The sequence below is a fragment of the Apus apus genome, chromosome 16, assembly GCF_020740795.1.
Source record: "Apus apus isolate bApuApu2 chromosome 16, bApuApu2.pri.cur, whole genome shotgun sequence".
Taxonomy (NCBI): Eukaryota; Metazoa; Chordata; class Aves; order Apodiformes; family Apodidae; genus Apus; species Apus apus.
The window spans coordinates 4,327,576-4,350,327 of NC_067297.1; the positions used below are offsets into that span (position 1 = coordinate 4,327,576).

The following is a 22,752-nucleotide window of genomic DNA, read 5'->3' on the forward strand; positions in this document are numbered from 1 at the left end:
TACACCTCAGGATCCAAATCCTGCTTTCCACAGCCCTTTGGCCTTGTGGACAGGAATGACCTTAGAGCTCCTGACATAATCACCCCTCTACCCACTTACTAAAATCTCTTTGAGAATCGGATTTATCAACTGTTGAGGTGGAAATACTGAAAGTACTGTGACTGACTAGCTTACTGGGATCCCTGCTGGGGTCAGTCATGGCAGCCAGGTGGACTGTCTTATCCAGCTGAGGCTGGGCTACCTTGAAAAACTTCCTCCCCTGTTTGACCATACAGCTCTTTTCCCTCCAACTTGTACCCCATGTGCAGGACTGGTGCCCACCTCAGCAGGTGTGGAAAGCTTTGGTGGATACGATGCAAGGAGAGAGGAGCAAGTCATACTCAAAAGCTTGAGCTTTGGGGTCCACAGCATAACTGATCACTTTTGGTGGAAATACCAGTGTTCCCACATATATATCCTGTTAGAAATTGCTCAGAGTTCCTGGTGGGACTTGCACAGGTTCCCCGCCTTTATTCTCTCTCAGCACAGCAGAAAAATCTACAGTAACAATTACAAAATGGACAAATCATTGGGAATCCTCCCTCTCCTGTGGTGCAACACCAGTGCCTTTGGGATGCCTGATTATTCTCCTCTTTTCACAGATTATGATAGAGCAAATGTAAGAGGAAAAACAAACCTCTCCATCCTTTTGAATCAGTGCAGGGAAAGATAAATCAGTGCTTCAGCCTTGTCTTGGTACTAAAAAGTTTTCTTAATTTATTTTTTCTCCTGATAATAGGATGTTAAACTGATATTGGTATCTATGAAATTATATCCCTGCTTTGTGTCCTTATTGAAATAGCTTCCAATTTCTCAGTCTTGCAGAATTTCCAGCACATTAATTTGGCATAAATGATTTATAGTTGATGAGCAATTAAAGCATACATTTTTTCAGCATCTCAGGCTTTGTGATTAGACTCCTAAATTATTTCACAAGCTTGCTCTATCATTACAGGATAGTGGTGGGATGAATTCACAGGAGAAATTCATTCCTCCTTGCAGACCCAGCATCTGCTCTCACAGCAAATTGGAGCACTGCTTGTATTCCCCAGATAATTTTCTCAGCATATCTTTTGTACAGTCTTTGTTTGGACCTGCAAGAGAGCTTTACTCTGAATTTCACTGGTGGTTTGCTTTGACATTACAAAGTCCTTCCAAAATACCTGTTCTGTCTGGAACCTTTGATGTAGACTGATGCATTACTTAGACCTGTCAAGGTATTTCAAAACTAGCAGTAAACAAAAATAAAGTATTTTGTTCTTCTTATGTTTGGAAGGGTAGTTCCCAGAGCCAAGTGTGGTGGAGAAAAATCAGATAAAAGTACTGGCTACAAAGAGTCCTCATCTCCAGCTTGCTTAAATGTCAGTAGATGACATTTAGCTAACCATGTCTTGGTTCTGCTGTAATGGAGGTGGAAAGAGAACCCAAATAGCTTCATGTAGTCAAATCACCTTTCAGGAAGGGATGTGACAGGTATAGTTGTCAACCCTGCTTGGGTTTGGGAGGAACAAATAGCATGGAAATGAGCAGAAAGGGAAGGCAAAACCAAAAACATTTTTAATTAGGTTTTTACAGTATAGTTCAGAGCTTTGCTAGGCTGTTCTGCTTGGAAGATTCTTGTGGGAGTCCCCTCGATAAAAATAATTAAAATGTGAACTGACCAGTAAGTGTGACACGGTTCTCTTCACTACCACCTAGTGGGAAACTCCTTCATTAACTGAACTGCAGAGCTGCTCCTGCTCTCCAATCTCATCCTCACCCTGATGGTAGAAACAGTGAGTAAGTGAAGGGGGAGACAGATGGATGACCATGAAGAAGGATGCAGTCCTGTTTCCCCACACAGGAAAAGGAATGTAGAGAGACCACCTATAATTCAAATCCATCATGCCCTGTGGCATTATCACACCATGTCTCCTAGTTCTGCATCCAGGCCAGTTCTTAATGGTTGTTACACCTTAGCCTGAGTTTCACTGAGGATCCCAAAGCTTAACTAATGTTGTCTTTAGAGATAAAACATTTGTTCTTCTGAATGCAACTGACTCCTACAAACAGTGGTAAGAAGAAACTTGTCAAGTTACTCCAGTGTCTCAGTCAAAGGTAACCTTGCTCCCTTGGCTCTGAAAGTTCTGGTTGTTCTGCTTCTGATTGTACTACTGAAAACAGGGAAGGAGGCACCACCAGAAAAAAAAAAAATCAAAACCCAGCTTCCTTCTCTGTAAAATCACACATTTTCTATTATACTCACGCATTTTCAATAAACACTACTAAACTAAAATGTAAATAGGTATATATTTGGAACATTAAAACTGTATTTAAGTGAGTCCTTTCCCACTGAGATGCCTGGGGTTTGTACAAATAACTGAAATCCAACCCTCTGAAAACAATATATAAATCACAATTATCTCACATTTTTCACACTCCCAATGTGCCATTTGGGACCAATCTCCCAATGCACAGATAATATCACTTTTGGTACTCATGTAGCTTTTTTTTTCCCCAACCTCAGAAATAAGGGTGAATGTTGTAATAATAGCTCTAGCATTTCAAGGAAGGGATGATGTTAATATCATTCAGGCCAATAAAGCATTTAACAGTCTCAGCAGGAAGAACAGTCAAATGGTAAAGAATTACTAAAATAACCATTTCTCTGTTTCTTTTGCCAATGGAAATTTTATCACTGTATTAATGGAACTATACAGACTCCCTCTGATATCACTTTTATCATAAATATATTTAGGTTTTTTTCCTTCTCTCTATGCTCCTTCAAGCCACATTAGACTGGTTTTATCCCAGCAAATTATTTTTCACTATGTACACTTAATAATGGATATAATGATGGAAACATCAAAGGTTAAAATGGTGTTGATACAAGAAGTCAGGCTTTGGGAGTCTATTCTGCCTTCCACTCTATTTACAGGACTGCTGTCCATTACTTTGGTTTTGTCCTAGTGTAATAAGCAGAACACAGACCACTAAGTCTCATATAATAACAACATTCCTATTATGTACCCATTGACACTTTCATGCATTTATTCTCAGTGTTAAGTAATCTACAGTTCAACTACTTTATCACATGTAATAGTGAAGGGTTTACATCAGAAGGGTTCATCAAGACAGACTATTATTTACCAATAAAATAGAATTCCATTAAAGACATCCTTGCCTGGAAGGATGCTGGAGAATGCCAGAAACCCAGTTTTATAAGATAGCTGTCACACAGTGTTACCAGACCATAGGCTACTTCAGGAGAAAGGAATAAATTAATAAAAGAAGTAGGGTTAGTTGGTAAATGCAAAGGTCAAGCAACAGAAGTTGCATCTTAGTGTACACAGGACAATGCAAAGTAGTTGAATATGTTTAAACATCTTTATTAAGCTTGCCATTAAAATAAAAATTTAATTTCTTCTGATTACTGCATCCAAACTGATCTCTTAATGTAACATTGTTTGCACACCTGCTATTAAACTGAAGAATTCAGTGTTTTAAAGCTGCTCATGTCTTGTTAGCGAAGCACTGAATTTAAGAGGCCTCACCCACATTTGTTACACCTAAGCAAAACCAAATCCTTTTCTTTCAAAGATCTATGCTCCAGGCAAAACCCAAGTGCAGAAAAATGTGGTCTGTATTATGGCACTCTACAGTTTAGCTCTTGCTGTACTACTAGAACTATAATCTAGCTGGTTAATCTTTGCAACTTCCACCCCTGACCTCTGCTATTCTTAGTACTTCACAACTGTATATTGTGGCACTTGTAATTATCTAAGAAATACCCTGCAATCCTTAGTGCCAGGGTATAAAATAGGAGTGCTGGTTAATTCAATTTTGCTTCCCAAAAGTTCAGTCTGAGTGCGAGGATCTTACAGCATTTAAGAAACACTGAAAAGCTCATTGGTTTTCCTGCACTAAGACTCTGGAATACTGAAGGGAGGGCTGAATCATTCACCAGCACAAGCTGGGAGTGAAGGTAAAGTTGACAGTGTCGAAGTTTACTTCTCCTTTTGCTAATTGTCCAGGCTCCTCTAGTTTAAAATGGACAATTCTAACAGACCAAGGGAAAAAGTCTCTCAGGATAAAGCAGTAGAGAATATTTACCTCCTCTGTATTTGAAAGGTTTCCATATTCATCTAAGGATTCTCCACATGGCATCCAATTGCAGCATTCAGTGAGGTCCTAACATAACAGAAATGAACATCTGTTTGTTTTATGGACTTGAGAGTTCACTGGTTTCAAGACAGGCTGTTTTGAAAGCCTCTGCAGCTGAAGGTCTTCAAGGCAAGCAAAAGCAACAGCAACAGGACTTCTGGGTGAATAAAGAATCTTTGAAACCACATAATAGAGACAGATAATTTGTTGCTATATTTTCTTCTCTTTACAGTTTCCCCTCACAAATATTGCTGTTCTTTGTCTCAACTCAATAGTCTGTGTCCCCACCCTCCTTTAAACATTCAACAGGTGTATATACTAACAGAACACAGATTGGATAATATTTTTAGGTAAAAACCATGGTTCCATCTTAGTTTAGGTAAAATAAATCACAATGTCAAAGACAGACACAAGTAAACAACAGTATGACAGAATCTTCTTTGTCATATATTGCAGAAGATCCACAACCTGTTGTCTTTCTTTGCAAAGTCCTTGAGTTATAAGGACATATCATGCAGACACTACATGTTATGGTTGGATTCTGTAATTACAATTGACAGTTACTGTCATCAGCCAGTATTGTTGGCATGTCCACCTAGGGGAGGGGAAATTAGGAAAACTAATAAAAAAATAAAATGCATGGAAATTGCATCCAAACATTAATAGAACAATGCCCAAAAAAATGCTTGCTATTCTTTAAATACCCTTTAAGAGTGTGGGAAAAGAAAAATCTTTAGAAACTAAAGATGTCTTACATTAATGTTCACAATAAAATGTCTTACATTCAATGTTTTTATGTGGTATCCACATCATTACTTCTTTTTAGCCATACAAAGAGAGTCTTCTGTATCCACCTGAGCTTTTTTAACTGAAAGCAGCGAGGGGACCTGGTGCACTGGGTGCAGCCACCACCTGAAACAAAACCTTGCAGTTAAAACCAGTCCTAGTGGAAAGGGTCAGCCCAGCAGCCCTGCAGGTCCCTGTGGCTGGAGGGAGGAGAAGGTCCAGTCTGCAAAGGAGCTCTGTCCTTTATCTGCTGACTTGGCATGTTGTCGCATGGGCCCAGGGAGCATGGCTAATGGTGCCCACGAAGGGAAAACAGGGGCCAAGGTCACTCTGCAGCAGTCTTGGGACAGTTGGGACATTGTCTCAGTCCTGTTAGGCTCCTCCTAGCTTGGGCTTAATGGGAGTGTAAAAAGAGAGACAAGTAACTGCTCCCAGGAAACCTCCACTGAGACAACAGTTTTAAATCCTTCTCCTGTTGATAACACAAGAGGAATAATTTTCATGAGATGCTCATGGATCATCAAGTCCACACATGCATATCAAGTTATTCCCTGATTTAGCCACTAAAAGTAGAGAGACTCAGTTATACATTTTCAGACCAGAAAAGACAATTTAGTCATAAGGAATCCCTAAGAATGGCACTAAATGACTCCAGCTGAGCTAGGAAGTGTGTTTTATGAGGTCACCCAACAGATGGGAGCAGAACCTTAGAGCAGGGCTGGTATGAAGATGGGTTGGATGTAGGTGATCAATGGAACCACAAGCCTGCCCAGAGCACTTCTCTGAAGCAGCAGGGCAATTGATGATAGAGCAGGGACTTTCAGCATGAACCAACACCCAGGGCTATGCCTTACCATATCCTTAAAGCACACACTCAGTGGCCCAAGCCCTTTAAGCCCCAAAATTATGTGGGTGCACTGCTCCTGCGCATCAATTAAGCAACAAACATAGCAAGTTATAATGGAGGTCCTAGTATTTGCATATCAAGACACCCAACAAGCCAAAGTCAGAAGTGAAAAAGTAATTTAATACTTGATGCTCTGCCACAGAAGTCAACTGGAACTCCAGAACATCCTGTGAGTCTTGGGAACACTGATAACACACCCAGTGGTCACACTTCTCTGCTGGGTGGTTGCAAATAGACTAGTGAAGCTGCCAGTAGAGCTTTCTCTCAGCCCAAAGCCTTTGGCAAGGGCTGAGTCTGGCTGAATCTCACCACTGCCAGAGCTCTGAGAAGCTCAGCAACCTTCCAATGGCAGCACCTTCTGAACCACGTACAGCCAAGCACACCTCTTCCTTATGGCTACTCCACCACCTGTCTCCTCTAAAATTAATGCAGCCAGAAATAAGCCACATTTCTCCATCCTAATTTTCCTCTTTTTTTTCCACAGCCTATTTTTCCATGCTGCAGACCTTCTACCCCTTCATTTTACTCTCCTTCTCTCTGCTGCTTCCCTCCCTTTCCCCCTCCCCCTGCTTTTTCTCCCTCTGCACTTTGTGAACTGCTGCTGCAGTGCTGAAGTCCAAAGTTCAGTAACTTGCTAAGCACACAGATAAATATGAACCTTGGAGAATTTACATTGCTCCAATGTAAACAGATAGCCAAGGGTCCCTTTATCAGCACTGGCTCAGGACAGTCGTGGGGGGTCTGAAGTGGCTCAATTTTGTATTTTGTTTTTTTTTTTTGGGGGTGTAAAGGCGGGAGGCTGTGCTGTGCCCACTCTCCTGACAGTCGGGCGTGTTACCTCAGGAACATGGTGTAGGGAAGCTGGAAGCAGGATAACCCGAAATTCAAATCCAAGAGACACCAGCCTGAAGACCATGGTCTCGAAGCTGAGTCATCTTCAAGTGGAGCTGCTGGGAGCACTGCTGGAGTCTGGGCTAACCAAGGAGACCCTGATCAAGGCGCTGAGCGAAGTGGAACCCTACGTGCTCCAGAGTGAAAGTCAGCGAGCTATCAATGCCCTCCAGACAGAGAAAGGGGAGCCCTGTCCTGACATCCCCAACCTCCCCAATGGAATGGGGGAGTCCAGGTTGTCGGAAGATGAAACCTCTGATGACGGGGAGGAATTTACCCCTCCAATAATGAAGGAGCTGGAAAACTTGAGCCCTGAAGAGGCTGCTCACCAGAAGGCTGTGGTGGAAAGACTATTACAGTAAGGACAGATTTGCTGCTCCTCTTTGCTGCTTTCTTGCAACTCTTCCCTCTAAATCTCTTTTCCTTTCACCTTACACTCAGTGTCCCCGGTAATCCCAGTTGATCTAGCTGCAGAGTCTTCATCCATGCCAGGGTTAGCAGCCTCCCAAAGCACTCCCCAAATTCTTCATAAACGCTCAAATCTTCTTTTTTATCTCACTGAAAATGCATAAAGGGAGCCATGCAGCCTGATTACATATTTGAAGTGCTTATATCATCAGGCTTCAGAATAGACTGAGGCCTTTACAACTTTTATCTCTCTGACTGAATGTTAGTTTTTAGGATTTAATTTTTTAATAGGATTCACTATTTCAGTCATCAGAAAAGAAAAAAAAATAAATAAATCCCTGGTCACTCTGAATTGGTGCTATATTTGCCTGAGGACATATGGTGAAGTGAAGCTGTAATGCTTCCCTGCTATATTTATGGAGAATAATATTGTTATTTTCACTGGGTTTTGCTACAGATTATTGGTCAAAGACAAACCAAGAGAACTTGTTCTTCACATTCTCATGAGTGCAAAGTTCTCCTGACTTCAGTGGGGATTTTTCTTGTAGAAAAGAGCACACACCAAATATATGCAGAGGTTAAAACCTGGGCAGAACACTGCTTCTGCCATCCACTCCATGTCACAACTACCAAGTACCTATGCAGCAACAATGACAGGTTTCACTGCCACACAAATTTGCCTTTGCATAGAAGCAATTTTGAGATCAAAAGACAGGAAAAGTTCCCTGAACCAGTAAGCCTCATCATAGACTCAAAGAAACATTCACCAGGATTCCCATTTGGGATTCTTGCTGGGATACAAGTTCCGTGAGCAGCCTAAGAGGTTTGTCCAAGAAAGGATCAGGTCCATCCTGCCTATCACACCAGAAACAGATTCTTGCCCATCTGTTTCAGGGGTATTTTGAAACGACAAGCTGACAGACAACAAAAAGAAGCAGCAACATCTGCACTTAACATCTTCACTAAAGCTAAAATCCATCTAGATAATTTCTCAGGCTTTCTGATCATTCCCCTTTATATGCAAAGGAAATTAATAAAGTGTAACACCAAGAAGAAAACTTCAAATCCTAACCATGAAAGGTGAGAGCTAAAAAAATCCCATGACAAGAGGTAGCATTCACTGTAAATACTTTGGAGAAGTAAGCTCCCTAACAGATCAGGAGTTGATGACTCCGCAGCACCAGATGGAGGAAAATTCACTGGATCAGCTCTTACCTGGGTGTGGAAAGCATTCCCAATAATTCAGTCTTCTTTCCGGCCCAGTAAGGCTCTTTCATCTCTTCCCCACTTCCAGCTCTGTCATATCTTTTAGCCTCTTCTCTTGCCTTTATCTCTTTCCTATTCTTTTTACATATTTCCCTTCTCTCCTCACTTTGGTCTCTGCTGCTGTTCTTCCCATTTTGTTATCTTCTTGGCCAGTTCTCTCTCTTGCTTCCACTTTTTTCTTCCCTTCATCCTTGTCTCCTTCTCATCTTCCTGAGTCTGCGTACAGGTCTTGGGGTAGTTTGAGCCCAGTGGCACCGGGCGGGCCCTGGCTAGTTACTAATTATCCAATGGCTTTATTATTTCTCTTTTGTCTTATAAATTTATAGATGAAAAGACCCTGATAAGCTTTTTGATCATTAACTTCTGATGGTTTATCAAGTATCTCTCCAGAAAGGAAGCCATGGAAGCTGAAGACGAGCAGCTGGCTTTGTCCCATTTTCTGTAATGAATGGGTGCAACAGGACTGAGGTGCCATCCGCTGTGATCTAAGAACAGACACACGGATGAAGGGAATTCCTTCCTGCCACCCTCACTTCAGCAGGAATTCTGGTTTCAGATCCTCCTTGCCCTTCTAGGAGCTTGCTGCTAATCTTCCCTGTGCTTACTACCCTGTCTCAGCACAACAACCTTTCTCTTGAAAACCTAGGACATTAATGCTTTCTGTTGAACTGTTTCACATCTCTCTCTAGACAGTCAGTTGAACAACATTCCCATTCCACAAACAGAAACTGAGGTACAGAGAGATTCTGTGATCTACCTAAAACTCTAAGATAGCACAGAAAGGACTGGGAAAGAACTAGGATCTCCTAAGCCTCGTACAGGGTCTAAATTGCAACGTTTTGTTCTGAAACTTCAGAGTTTTCTTTCATCAATCCCTTGTACTACAGGGCAGAGCAATTCACCTCTGCTATTCAGGACAGTATGAAGGGGACCAGAAGCCTTGGTTTCAGCCAAAAATTATGAGGGTACTTAGAGGAATATAATAGTTAAAATTAGTCAAGGTAAAATTAAAATAGTAGGAAGCCTGTATTGACATGCTGCAAGTTTCTGGTCAAAGATTTAAAAAAAAAACCAAAAAAACAAAACACCACAACTGTACATCTGAGAATCTATTCTAAGCATTTGAACCACTTAACAGGGGTTGAAACAGGTTGTTACCTACTAAGAAACTTTTTCTAAGAACAAACTTTTCCATTAATAGATGCCTAAAGGCAATGTCCTTAAAATAGTACTATAAGTATTGTAAGACAGGGCAGAACAGTCTATAATAGGAGTCACTCCTTGGAACAGATAAAAGGAAGGCAGGCAGGAATTTCCATGCCCAGGGATTCACAGTAAAACTTAAATGCTTGCAAAGCTATTTCAGCATCTACACAAGGATTTCAAATCCAGAAGCCAAATGGAGGCCCTTCTGCATAGGCCGGAGTCTCTTTGGGAATTATTAGCAATTCCTGGTCTAATACTGTAGACCACATTTTAACAGACAGATTTACTTGTGGGCAACTATTAATGATACAAGAAAGTCTTCGTGGTAACTGCAGCCATTATTTATAAAGTAGAATCAGGAAAGTGCCCCTTGCTAGGCTTTCCAGGAGGGGTAAAAAAAAATGACAGCACCAAGAGACTGAAGTGTCCTCACAGGTCCACTTAAGTTGAAACCACTTGGAAAGCACTAGTTAAAGCTGAGTAAAACAGGATGCAGCCAAGATACACCCACATGACTGGGTGTACCTGTGGCCATTGATTATATTTTTGCCCCTACAGAAAAAAGCCTCCTGATAAAGCCAGTTCAGACAAAGGTTTCTCTGGTGAGGAATTAACACGGTTTCCTTTCTGTCCCTCAGTCTGTCTCACTGATCTTCCATAAATTTACAATTTGAGTAACAACATTCTTTCCAGATCACTCCACACAGAAAATGAATTGCATCTCGTATCAAGTATAAATAGCACACTAGGGAGATGGAGCTGTGTGGAGTAATTCCCAAATATTCCCCAGAGCAGAAGGCAAGAGAGAGGCTACCTTGGGGGAAGGGAGAGATCATACTCCTGCAGGTACAGCAAATGGAGAGAGGCAAAGCAACAATTCGCCTGCAGGGCAAGGGGTGAAATTCCATTAGGAAAGAGAGAAATCGAGATAAGCAACAGATTTCCCCTGAAGGCAGGGATAAAAGCATGTTTTCCGTGAGGAAATAAGAAAACAAAGATGTCATGATAAAGGTTCAGTCTTTTCCCCAAGTAAACGGTGTCTTAGAAGGGCTCTAGCTGGGGAATCTGGAGATGAAGCTGCCACACCCCTTTCATTTCCACATATAAGCCAAGATGTGCAAACCAGGCCAAGTTCAATGGAAAGGAACCCTGCCAGGATGGTCTTACCTTCCCTGCTCTCTGCCTAGCCCGGCTCCAGGCTGTGCACTGACATCAGGCTCCAGAGGAAAGGGCCAGAGGATGGTCCTGAGTACTTCACAGCTCTGAACCTCTGTTTAAGTAAGGTCTGGTCCAAAGCAGCAATTCAGAACCCACCTCAAGGAAGTGAAGGCTTCTCTTGTCTGAGGATCTGAGAACAGGGAAGGAGGAAAGGAGAGACAGAGAGAATGAGGAAGAGGAGGGGAAAGAAAGGAACAAAGGAAAAAGAAAGAGAAAAGTCAGGAAGAGTGAAGGAGGGAGAAGGTCCCCTGAATGTTACATCTCTAGCTCTCTGGAATGGGTTTTCTTTAATGCTAACAACTTGATATTTACTTTCCATTTAAATTTGAGATGTTGCTATAAATTATCAACTAGCCTCTTGTTCCCTTTGAGTTTATAACTAACTACCTGGGTTACTTATTGTTCAGGTAACAAAAGGGAGGTGAAAACGCCCTTAAAAAATGACCTTAGAACTAAGAAAATGGGAAGCTGGCTTGGAGAGAGGACCCAGGCCTCTGGGGTTGAGATGAGCCAGGGAGAGGGGCTATGCTCAGATGGCAAGAATCAACTGACAGCAGAAGAGCAAGACTTGGGAAGAAGGAAGCAAAACTGTGTGAGAAGAATTTGGAGACAGAGCGTAGACCATGAAGAACAAGAGGAATGGGGAGACAGCTTGCATCTGAGGAGAAAGGGAAGCTAAAAAGCAGAAAACAGGCTTAAGAGATTGAGAAAGACATCTCAAGCAAAACAGACCCATCTCTGCAGTTTAGACTCCCTGAAGCAATTGAGATTTTAGCGAAACTGCAACCAGAACAACTAGGTTTAGGGTGAAATCCTACCCTCTGAGAGTCAATGATGGTCTTACCATCAGTGAGAGAGTGAAGGATTCAACTTATCATGTCTTAGTCAACAGTGAAGGCTCTGCAGGTGGAACTATGTATTTGGGCAATGGTTCATGTGAGGGTTCAGCTGCCCACCTGCCCTCACCTGCTCTGTGATGTAGACTCAGGCCAAAAGGAATTGCTGCATTGACACTGCAGCCGGTGCTCTGGCAATATACAGAGCAGCTAGGATTTCATACAACTGCCCTATGAAATCATCCTGTACTAAGATTCCCCTGCACTGTTTTGCCTCACAAAGCTCTTTGTCTCAAAATAATACAGAAAACCCAAAGTGCTTTGACCACTGTGAAAAGAAACTCACAGGCACTTCCTATTTTACACCTACCACAAAGAAGTCAGGATCTCAACAGGGGGAAAAAAAGTGCCTCATGATTGGGGTGCAGGAAGGATATCAACATGTAACAGAGGTTTCCATCAGTGATAACATAGTCCTTCCTCTTCCCACCTGAGCCAGAACTCAAAACTGAGATGAGATGTTCCAAGTCTGAGCCTTTCTTCCTTTGTATAGGAACTTGTGTCATGAATTCAGTGTACAAGTGCTGGCTAGACTATCACAATTCGCAGAGAGGAGATTGGTTCTTGGTTTGGACAGCAGGAGAAGAAAAAGGAAAAAACACAGAGGAAAGAAAATATTTTGTAAGTTCAGACCAATCTGAGGCTTTTGCAAAACAAGGATGGTTAAGGCAAAAAAGCCAGAAAACAGAAACCCCTATAGCAAGCATCCAGTTACGAAAGAGAAACAATGTTCCCATTTTAAGAAAGCAGGTCCTTCAGAAAGCTGTAACTGACACTGCTTCTGTCACACTTTAACTGCAGCAAAGCTTGCTCCTTGGACTACCCAGCCACTGGGAGAGAGGCTGCAGGGGAAGAGATAAGGGTGTTTGTACTGAGAGAACAGGTGTGGACTTTGTCCTCCTTATCACTTTGCAGTCTCTGGCAACCTCCTGAGTCAACAAAGCTATGAACAGCAGCTTGTTGCCTGCAGCTCAGACCTGTGTGCTCTTGTGACAGTTTCTGCTCAATCCTATGTACCTTTTCCCCCCGCATTGCTCCTTTGATGCTGGTACTGGATGTGTCACCAGTATATTTCTACAGCATGCAAACCACTTCCACCAGACATGCCACATAGAAAAGGCAGAAGGATGCTCTTTGTTAGAATGGAACCAGGGGGGGGTTCTGTAGAGAGGCTCCTGCACTGTTTGTATCTAGACTGTCTTGTTCCGTACCTTTATTTCTACTGTGATTTTCAGCTCTGGTGAAATCAATACATACAAAGAAGTCAGAGTTGTGTTTTCTCTATTTTCCTTAGGAACCTTAATGGGTATTCTAATTGGAGATCCTAAAAATCAGAGATTCGTGTTCATTATGAAATCCTGAATCAGATTAGCTTTGAGTTCTGAGAGTAGGTCTCAAATAGGTCTATTCCTTCAGTTGTTACCTCAAAGAAGGGTGGCAACAGGAAAAATCAGTGGTTTGCCTGTTGTTCTTTATTGCATTTAGAAGCTTTGAGTGGATCTGGATGCATTTGGATTACATGTGGCAGATGTGCAAGAACATAACCCTGGATGGTTTGGTGTATACACAGGCCTACATCACTGTCATATCACAGTATAATGAAAGGCTGTTTCCATTTCCTGAATCATTGCAAGGCAACCCAACCTGAACCAGAATCAGGGCATGAGCTAGGTTCAGCCTAACATCACAATGAATTTCTCCTGGAAAGTTAAAGAGACCTATCCAAAGCACCCATGCCTTTAAAAAAAGGGGGATAGAGAAAAAAAAAAAAAAAAAAAAAAAAAGTTATGTAGGGAAAGGGAAGAGAGAGAGAAACTCTGAGAGATCTGTAATCACAGAACATCCAACTGGATACTGAAATGCAACATCACTTCCCTCCTTGTACCCTTTCTCACTAGAAGCAGAAATGCATTACATTCACACTGCTGCCCAGCAGAAAGGTCCATGTCTTGCTCACATCACTGGTCAGCACTCTGTCACTTAGAGATGACAATTGCTAGACAGAACAGCCCAAAACCTTGTGTACAAATGAGCACAGACAGTAAAGACCAGGAATGTACTGGGAAGTTCCCCTGATAACAAGAGTCCCCTTCCACAGGGTGATCAAAGTACATACAGAGTACAGTTTAAAGGAAGATAGAAACAAAATGCAAAAGATGTAGCACTAATACCAGGCAGTTTAAACCCTGAATGCAGAGTCAAAACTGAACAAGGTACCACACTGAGGAACAGCTTTTCCTTTTGCAGGCAGTTAACACTCCAGCCTCACCAAAGGCAATGGTGATGACTGACATGCAAGGCACACCTCAGGAGGTACTGGTGTACTTCCTTGGCATCCAAGTCTGCTGAGTCCAGGTGTTAGATCTCTCTCTTCTGAGAAGTGTTTTCTGCTCCTTCCAGAGAGGATCCCTGGCGAGTAGCCAAGATGGTGAAATCCTACCTCCAGCAGCACAACATCCCTCAGCGTGAGGTGGTGGACACTACTGGTCTGAACCAGTCTCACCTCTCACAACACCTCAACAAGGGCACTCCCATGAAGACCCAGAAAAGGGCAGCCCTCTACACCTGGTACGTCCGCAAGCAGCGAGAGGTGGCCCAGCGTAAGTATGGCAACAACTGTTCTCCTGTCTCAGTTTTAGAAAGGCTTCTGCTCCCCCTTGCAAGTCCTTAAATCCCCATTTTTATCAAGTGAAAATGGAAGGAAAAGCCATGTTTAGCAGGAAGCTTAGAGAAGTCTGGGCCACTCTTCAGTGGTGAGGTGAACCAGGTACCATGGAAAAACACCCTTGTGAAGCAGCCTGCAGCCACCCACCCCACCCTCTGTTTGGATAAAGAGAAACTAATGATCTCCATTTACAATTGGGAGTTTTCTCAGCCTTAGACTAAAGCAGTGTAGTGGACAGATGACAGAGAATTTCTGCCCAAGAACTGTACTTTTGCAATTTCAGCTAAAGCAACAGTTCCTCTAGCTGCAAAAAGCTGCAAGTTGCTGCATTCACTGCAAAAAACTAGTGTGGGCTATCACCTCGTGTCCTGTAAGCCCCTTCATTGCAGGCACCCACCAGGAACCCACCCCTGCAGCATGCACTTCTACATTCATAGGCCCATCTGGAGTCTGTCTTAATTTTGTATTGGTGAGTTGCAAGTAAAATGAGACATTTGGCCTTTGGCTGGTTTTGGAAAGCAGGACTCCAGTTGTGCTTACTCTGTACTCTCCTGCATTTGCTTTCATGGTAGGAGCAGAAATCCAAGAGAAAGGACAGGTAAATATGGTCCTGCTAGGAACATCTTATCAGTTTTTGCAGATTATGGAGCTTTATTTCCACCCCGTTTAGATTCAACCCTCTGTCTTGTAGGAGATATTCTCCAAGGCTAAGCTGCATTGGGCCTGCTAGGCAACCAAGGAGACAGAAATATTAGAAATGCTTCCAGAAAGCAAATTCCCTTGCCCCTTTGTGCCTGCAGAATTCACACATGCTGGCCAGGGTATCCTGACAGAAGAGCCCATGGGAGATGACCTGCCCACCAAGAAGGGAAGAAGAAACCGCTTTAAGTGGGGTCCTGCCTCACAACAGATCCTGTTCCAAGCCTATGAGAGACAGAAAAACCCCAGCAAAGAAGAGAGAGAGGCACTGGTGGAAGAGTGCAACAGGTAAAAATGGGTGTCTTTGGAAGAGGGGGACAGCACGGCCTCTCTGTGCTCTTGGTGTTTGCTAGCACCTGAGAGGCAGGCCAACAGCAGAGCAGTGGATGACACCATTGACACCAGCCACATTTGAAGGAAACACCACAGCTGAGCATTCACTGGCTACAGAGGATCAAGAAGGCCTCAGGTCTTGCTCTACCTGGCACGGCCCTTCCACACAGTGTGCCGGACCACAGCACCTTTGGGGCTGTGCACTGACTCGCTCCTCCTGACTCAGCCCAGCTCAGCAAGGTTCTCCTTGTGCTTTCCCCCACAGAGCAGAGTGTATCCAGAGAGGTGTCTCCCCATCGCAGGCCCAGGGACTGGGCTCGAACTTGGTGACAGAGGTCAGAGTTTACAACTGGTTTGCCAACCGCAGGAAGGAGGAGGCTTTCCGGCACAAGCTGGCCATGGACACCTTCAGCGGGCCACAGCCCACCTCTGCCCCTCCTCTAACTCCTCACAACTCCTCCTCCCTCCAGCCACCATCTGCTCTCTCACCCAGCAAAGTTCACGGTAAGAAACAACTGAAGGGAGATTTGAAAGAGACACCAGTGAATCTGCCCAGACTCAGACACCAAAACTACCTTCCATGTCCAGCCTTTTAGGAGGTGAATCTACAGGTAGAAAAAGCAGACTTGCTACAAGGCAAGCTACTGGTGACAAAGAGACCATTCTCCAGCGTGAGTAGAGTGGCTAGAATAGCAAAGGTGACAGAGTTCAGTAACCAAACTTTTGCTAAATCTCATTCCTTAATCTATGACATCCTGCACTCCCTCACAGCTGGCACAGTAATCCCTTCCAAGGAGCCATCCACTGCCTGGCATCATGAGCAGGTTCTGTGTCCTTCCACTCATGTGTGTGCCTCCTACCCTTTCCAATACACATCAGCACGATCAGACTCTGTCACTGTGTTTTCAGGCAACAGGAAACGTCATTCTCCATCCAAAAAGAGCAGAGCTTTTCCAGCTTCATAAGCCAGAGCTGGTAATTGTTCTCACTCTGGGAAGAGATGATCTTGCCAAGACTCTCTGCTCTCTACACCTTATATACAGAGGTGTTTCTAGCAAACCCTGCTCGCTCCCTGCAGAGCACACACAACTTTAAGTCAGTATTTGAGGAAGAAGTTGTGCCAAGTTACAGAGGAAAGCCAGGGCAGGGTGGCAGGAATGCCTTTTCTCCTGGTTCCCCTACTGCCCACCTTGTCTCTGCCTCAAACATCAAAAGGTGCCCGTAAAGGAAACTGAATTTAGCACCTGCCAAAGTTTCTCAGTTTATCTGTTCTGACAATCAGTTTCCCTCCTGTTGTGATGCAGGGGTGAGGTACAACCAGCAGCCAGCCAGTGAGGCAGAGTCCTCCAGCAGCAACCACCATGCGAACAGCTCAATGGTGACCACCCAAACCATCCTACATCAGGTTTCTCCCCCTGGACTGGAGCCCAGCCAGAATCTACTGAGCACAGACACTAAGCTGGTAAGTGATGTATACTTAAGTTCTGGTGACTGGAGGACAACAGGCCCTCTGCCTGTGGTCACATGTGGAAGTCTGTGGACTATGTGGAAATAGTTTTTCCTAGAGTACTCTTAAAGCCACTTTCTTCTAGAGATACTACAGAACTAACTTTGCACTTACAACGTAACATGAGCAGTCCTGAGATACATGTGCCCTCCAGACTGCTGGTGAGGGCAGGGATTAGAGCATGAAAGCAAAAGGACAGCCATTTCCTTAAAATCGATCAGAACAGTCTACGCTGAAAAAACAGAGCTCAAGCTGTGACATTCTTTCCTTCTTCCCAGGAAACTCTGTTCTCCTTTCCCCAATGAGATTCTCATAATCTCATCTTTAACTGTCATTTGAGCTCTACACATCTCAAGATAGTTGATCAGACACCAGTGGGATTAACAGAACAGAGACCTGTACTTACATCTATCTTGCCTGTAAAAATTAAGCCCAGCAGCCCATATGCAGCACATTCCATGGAGACATGTACTGGATGTCTAGATTACACACCAATCTGCCTTCTCAAAGCAAATTTCCTTTTGAGATTTGACTACACCTTTTCCCACATCATTAGTAATGAAGCACTAGAACTACATGACTGTCCATATTCAGTTTGCACAGGCTCCCTTGCTTACAGGGAAACAGTTGGCAGAAGTTTGCATTAATGCAAACTGCTCTGAGCCAAAGTTAAGTTCACTATAAACTGGTATGATTTAAATCCTGTCAGTCACTCACTTTGCTGGCTTTCTGGTCTCTTCCTGAAGAAAAAAATCTTTCATGAGGTGCTGAAAATCTTCTACAGCTGTCTTCTAAAATTGGTATCAAGGTGATTTGTCCCACCTTGTTGGGATGCTTACTCTTACTAAAGATTCCTTACAGCTTTCTCTCTGAGGGGAGAAAAAAAAAAAAAAGTATAAAACATTGAACTTTCTCAATCAGCCAAATTATTAGAATGCTCTTTTGCTGTTCCATAGTACTCCAACCACAGGTCTCCAGAGGGCCATGCAAACTCAGAACCCCATGAGAGCACAGACACAGGTTACATGGCTCATTTTAGAGGCTGAGAAAGCAGTCAAGTTAATACATTTCTCAATGACAGATTGAATCAGCAAGACACCCAAGCAGAGAACAGTCCTGTTCTATCTAAAAGGAACATTTCCTTTCTAACAGCAGGGAAATGCCAGGTAATGTGGCCTGAGGAACATACTGCGTGAGGAAAAAAGTCTGAAGAAACTTTTCAGCAACTCTAAAATTGCAGTCTGAAAGCTCACTGGCCACTAAAAAGACTTGTGGGGCAAAAGGGAAATTACAGGCAGTTCTCAAAAGAGAAGGTGAACTAGAAAAGAGGAACTCCTGGATTCTGTCCTGAATCCTGCAGCTAACATTACTATGTAAAATTACCTAAGCCTCTTAATTTCACTGAGCAGTGTCTTCTACACTCAGAAAGATAAACTTTTGCCATAGAGAATGCAGTGCGACTAACCTCTTTCTTGTTTTTAAAGCCCTTATGATTTCTTAAATATGAAAGAATTAAAACAGCAGCGATTTACTCTTAGTGTTTCAGCAGCTGACCTTTGTCAGTTAATTGATGAGCACAGGGAAACTGCAGACAAGACAATGTCTGTCTAGTTAGTGAATGGCCAAAGCAGGCAGGAAGGAGAAGGATGTTTATCACAACTTCAGGGTTCACCACACTCAACCTTCTGCATGTGGTATTTTCATGGTCTCCACTTCATACAGGTCTCAGCTTCTGGAGGAACTCTCCCTCCTGTCAGCACCTTGACTGCCTTGCACAGCCTAGAGCAAAATCCACACCCACTGAGCCAGCAAACTCAGAACCTCATCATGGCATCACTGCCAGGTGTCATGGCAATTGGAGCTGGTGAGACCTCATCCCTAGCACCAGCATTCACCAACACCGGTGCCTCCACCCTGGTGATAGGTGAGTAGTGTTCTGTAACAACTCTGCTTGACCAGGATTCTGATAAAGAGCTACCTGTAACTGTTAGAATTACCTGCCTCATTTTCAGAGACAAAAGTACTAAGTTGGCAGTGATACACACTGGGGGAAATTGTCACAAACACTAAGAATATTCAGCAGCACTACTTACAGGTGCCATTGGAATCGAGAGGCAGATGTTCCTTATTCATGTTAGAATTAAGTTGCACACAAACCCACATCTTAAGAGCAACAGACTTCTGCAATCTATTCCTGTGCCAATGTTTTGTTTTGCTGCTCTGGATCCTCCCAAATATAAATTTAATACTTCCTTAAAACTATGAAAATTGGACCATGTTCATGGTACTTGAAAGACAAAACATCCTGTTCTAACTTCCTGCAAAGAGCACCATATGCCTCTGGAAATGGCAGCAGAAACTACTATTTTTTAATATTTTTCACTTGGACAGCTTTTCTGGACTTGTATGAGATTCCTTTCAAGACTAGTCTACTGCCAAAGTGCATCTCATTAGTTAAAGGAAAATAAAATGTATACTCTCCTTTTACACTTTCTTCCCAGGAGAAAAGAGGCCATATGTTGTTCCATGATGATAGATGTAGACTAGTTTCCATTCCCTCCTTTATACTCAAGATCATTATATGGATTGTAATTTTGTGCAAACAAAAAAAATACTGAGAGTGATGGAGACACTTGCCAGTTTACAGGAACAGGGTCTGGACAGCCATGGGAAATGAGTAGGAAAGTGTGAAACCTTCTACCTTTCTCACTGGTCCAAAATTCATAATTTGGCAGCCCAAGCAAAATGAGCTTAAACTCTGTTCCCCATGGCTGGGCAGACATAGCATAATTCTCTCTGTTGCAAACAGCTTCATAACAAACTAAAATGAACATGAGATGATGCTCTGAGTTTACATCTGAGCATGGCCTCCCCAGTGGAACTCGGTATCAGGTTATCACTAAACTGGAAAGTGGTCTATAGTGGTACACAAGGATATGCACAGAACAAACACTGGGAGTCAGAGGCAGTTTTAGGGTACCTGGCTGCATTGTACATTTTGCACACTCCCACTTTGTTTTCACAGGCATTAAATCTGTTCGTATCCACAGATAGCAAAAGAAACACCTGAAAAGCAGGACCTGAAATCACCCTGCAGCAACAGGCCTGCCACGATGACTATTTCAGACACCCCTAGCGGAGAGCAGTCACACTCCTCCCATAGTGTGTGACACTGCTGTCATCAGCCCTTGTTTTTCAGGCCTGGCCTCAACCCAGCCCCAGAGTGTACCTGTCATAAACAGCATGGGGAGCAGCCTCACTACCCTGCAGCCCGTCCAGTTCTCCCAGCAACTGCACCCATCCTACCAGCAGCCCCTCATGCAGCAGGTCCAGAGCCACATCAACCAGAGCCCTTTCATGGCTACCATGGCCCAGATACAAAGCCCTCACGGTAAGAACATGAACTCATTTGTCCAGGCAAACAAAAAAATAAAGACTCTGTTCTGGGGCACTTGCTGGGTCCTTGGACTTGCAACACTCCATTTTCCTCTTCTATTATTGTTGCTTTCATTATGAGATTATTTTTGTCTTGCATTCATCTCCCTGTCCCTCCACTCCCACTGTTTCAGAGACAGGCAGCAGGTCCATGTGCATGAGAAAACTCAGCCAAACTAGTCTCATGCAAAGCTCCAGCATCCACATGATCTTTTTTTCTTTCATGCACAGCTCTCTACGGCCCCAAGTCTGAAGTGGCCCAATACACACATACAGGCCTCTTACCACAAACCATGGTGATAACAGATACAGCCAATCTCAGCGCCCTGACCAACCTGACACCAACTAAACAGGTAATGGCCTTTAGCACATGCCTTTGTTCCCCCACTTTAGAACTGCACCAGTCTGCCTGCTTGTCAAGAGTTTTTGGATGTGTGGTCTATGCCATCCCAGCAGGATGATCTTTCTTATCTCCTCATCTTGCTGGTACCAGCTGTAATACTGGAGGCATTAGAGCAAGTGCTTCACTGCATTATCAAGGAGGATTTAATCTCCTTGGACACAGCACCTGGTCACGCTTCTCTCATGCCTGTTAGAAGGGATGTAGAAACCAGGCACTGTTAACTTTCTTTTCTCTAGGCATTCACATCTGACTCAGAGACTCACACAGAGTCTGGGATGCATACACCAGTGTCACAGGCACCAACAATCCATCTACAGAACCAAGACACAACCATCCAGCACCTTCAGCCAGGCCCTCGCCTCACCTCAAGCCCTGCTGGTAAGAGCAGCAGCCACCACTATCTTAAACCACATGTTGCTTGTTTCTCTTGCCATCACTGTAAAAGCCAGACAGAAAATGGCAACTGGGGCTCACCATTCTCTACCACTGTGTTTGAAAATCTGACACAAGGAAAATATTCAGAGCACAGGCTGTGCAAGCTGTGCAAGGTCAGACTATGGAAATGGTACTCTTCTACAGAATCTAGAGAGGAAAATATCCTGGTAATACTGACAAAAATCACTGTCCATGCATTACCAACCCTGCAGGCAATGTTCAGGGTTGAAAAGCCCAAGACTCCCTCGTTAAGAGACTCTAGTTGGATCTTCCCAGTTCTAATGTTCCCAGGACATTAACAATTCAGTAGAATCCTCAAATCTGAACTCCCTGATGCCATCAATGCTTTCAGTCTAGCTTTGCCCTTGAGCTAGGTATATAATGGCACACAAAATAGAAAGAGGAGTCATGCCCCTGTGCCAGGAGGTTTTAGTCATGCTGAAAATGCTAGGTTGTGCACATATGATAAGGAGACTGCAGTGAAAAATCTGTATTTAACTTCTGTCTGTGCCTTTGACAGTGTCCTCCAGCAGCCTGGTGCTGTACCAAAGCTCTGACTCCGCCAACAGCCACAGTCAGCTGCTGCCATCCACTCACAATGTCATCGAGACCTTCATCTCCACGCAGATGGCATCCTCTACTCAGTAATCCAGAGAGCTAGCTCAAGGGTGACTGCCATGACCAACCTGTCAGGTGCCACTCCAACTGTCTTTGCCATCATTGTCACCACTGCCTTCCATCGGAAGGAAAGGCTGCTGAGCTCAGCTGACCTCCAGCCCCTGCTGCCTCCTACAAATCCCCTGCTCAGCTGCCTCCATGAGGGAAGATGTCTCAGGCTCAAGACAGAAGCTGTGGAAAGATGATGTTGGCACTGCTAAAATCCACTGCCCTCAAAAAAGCCAAGCAAACCCAAACCCCACAAGCCAGCCTAGAATGGCCAGACTTCCTTTTGTGGCTGCCCAAGAAGGAATCTCATCAGGACAGCATTCTGAATGCAATATGACAAAAATGCATGGGTGGGACATTCATTCTGCTCAGCCTTCACCAAGCTGTGTCTCTACAAACCTGGCAACACCAGACTAAACCATGCAGGAAAGAACAAAGCTGAGTGGGCAAAGAAGGGACACCCTCTTTAAAGCACTTCACCTCCTTTGCTTTAAAGAAACTCCAGTGGTAGCTATGAGGAATAATAGTATCTTGGAGGCAAGAGTAAGAGAACCTGGTTCCTGACTGCAGTGAAAATCACCATGAAACAGATTCAGGAATGGCTTGGCACAAACCTGTCAGTATGGGATCACTGACTACAAGCTACAAATCCATTAATTCACTACAAAAATACCAAACATTCTCAGTTAAAAATGACCTGTTCTAAAATCATGGTATCCTAGAGGAAATGGTTTGGTTATTTTTTATATAGGTCTGCTTTGTTTTAAATGCAGAAATTAAAGTTTAACAGCAGCAAGATGATTCCAGATCTCTGCATTCACCATGTGCATCTTGCCTAACAAGCCTGGG

The 22,752-nt window shown here is 43.6% G+C and overlaps 2 protein-coding genes across 5 annotated transcripts in view; one reads left to right on the forward strand and one right to left on the reverse strand.

The window, feature by feature from the left end:
* SPPL3 (signal peptide peptidase like 3) overlaps nucleotides 1-11,180 on the reverse strand; it is a 70,756-nt gene extending 59,576 nt beyond the window's left edge. The window contains exons 1-4 of one of the 4 annotated variants that reach the window (XM_051633833.1): nucleotides 10,814-11,179; nucleotides 8,390-8,925; nucleotides 4,965-5,094; nucleotides 4,132-4,209 (exon numbers count right to left, since the gene is read on the reverse strand). In XM_051633833.1, coding sequence (XP_051489793.1) covers nucleotides 4,132-4,163 — 32 coding nt within the window. In that variant the 5' untranslated portion in view covers nucleotides 4,164-4,209; nucleotides 4,965-5,094; nucleotides 8,390-8,925; nucleotides 10,814-11,179. Of the gene's footprint in view, nucleotides 1-4,131; nucleotides 4,210-4,964; nucleotides 5,095-8,389; nucleotides 8,926-10,813 lie in introns of all 4 variants that reach the window. The other 3 variants (XM_051633834.1, XM_051633832.1, XM_051633835.1) reach the window with 3 other exon arrangements.
* HNF1A (HNF1 homeobox A) lies at nucleotides 6,475-22,699 on the forward strand. Its single transcript, XM_051633829.1, has 10 exons — nucleotides 6,475-7,124; nucleotides 14,161-14,360; nucleotides 15,226-15,412; nucleotides 15,723-15,961; nucleotides 16,762-16,919; nucleotides 18,687-18,888; nucleotides 20,164-20,355; nucleotides 20,631-20,752; nucleotides 21,039-21,180; nucleotides 21,758-22,699. The coding sequence occupies exons 1-10, from the start codon at nucleotides 6,790-6,792 to the stop codon at nucleotides 21,883-21,885; spliced, it is 1,905 nt and encodes a 634-aa protein (XP_051489789.1). The 5' UTR covers nucleotides 6,475-6,789; the 3' UTR covers nucleotides 21,886-22,699.
* Nucleotides 22,700-22,752: the final 53 nt, after the last annotated feature.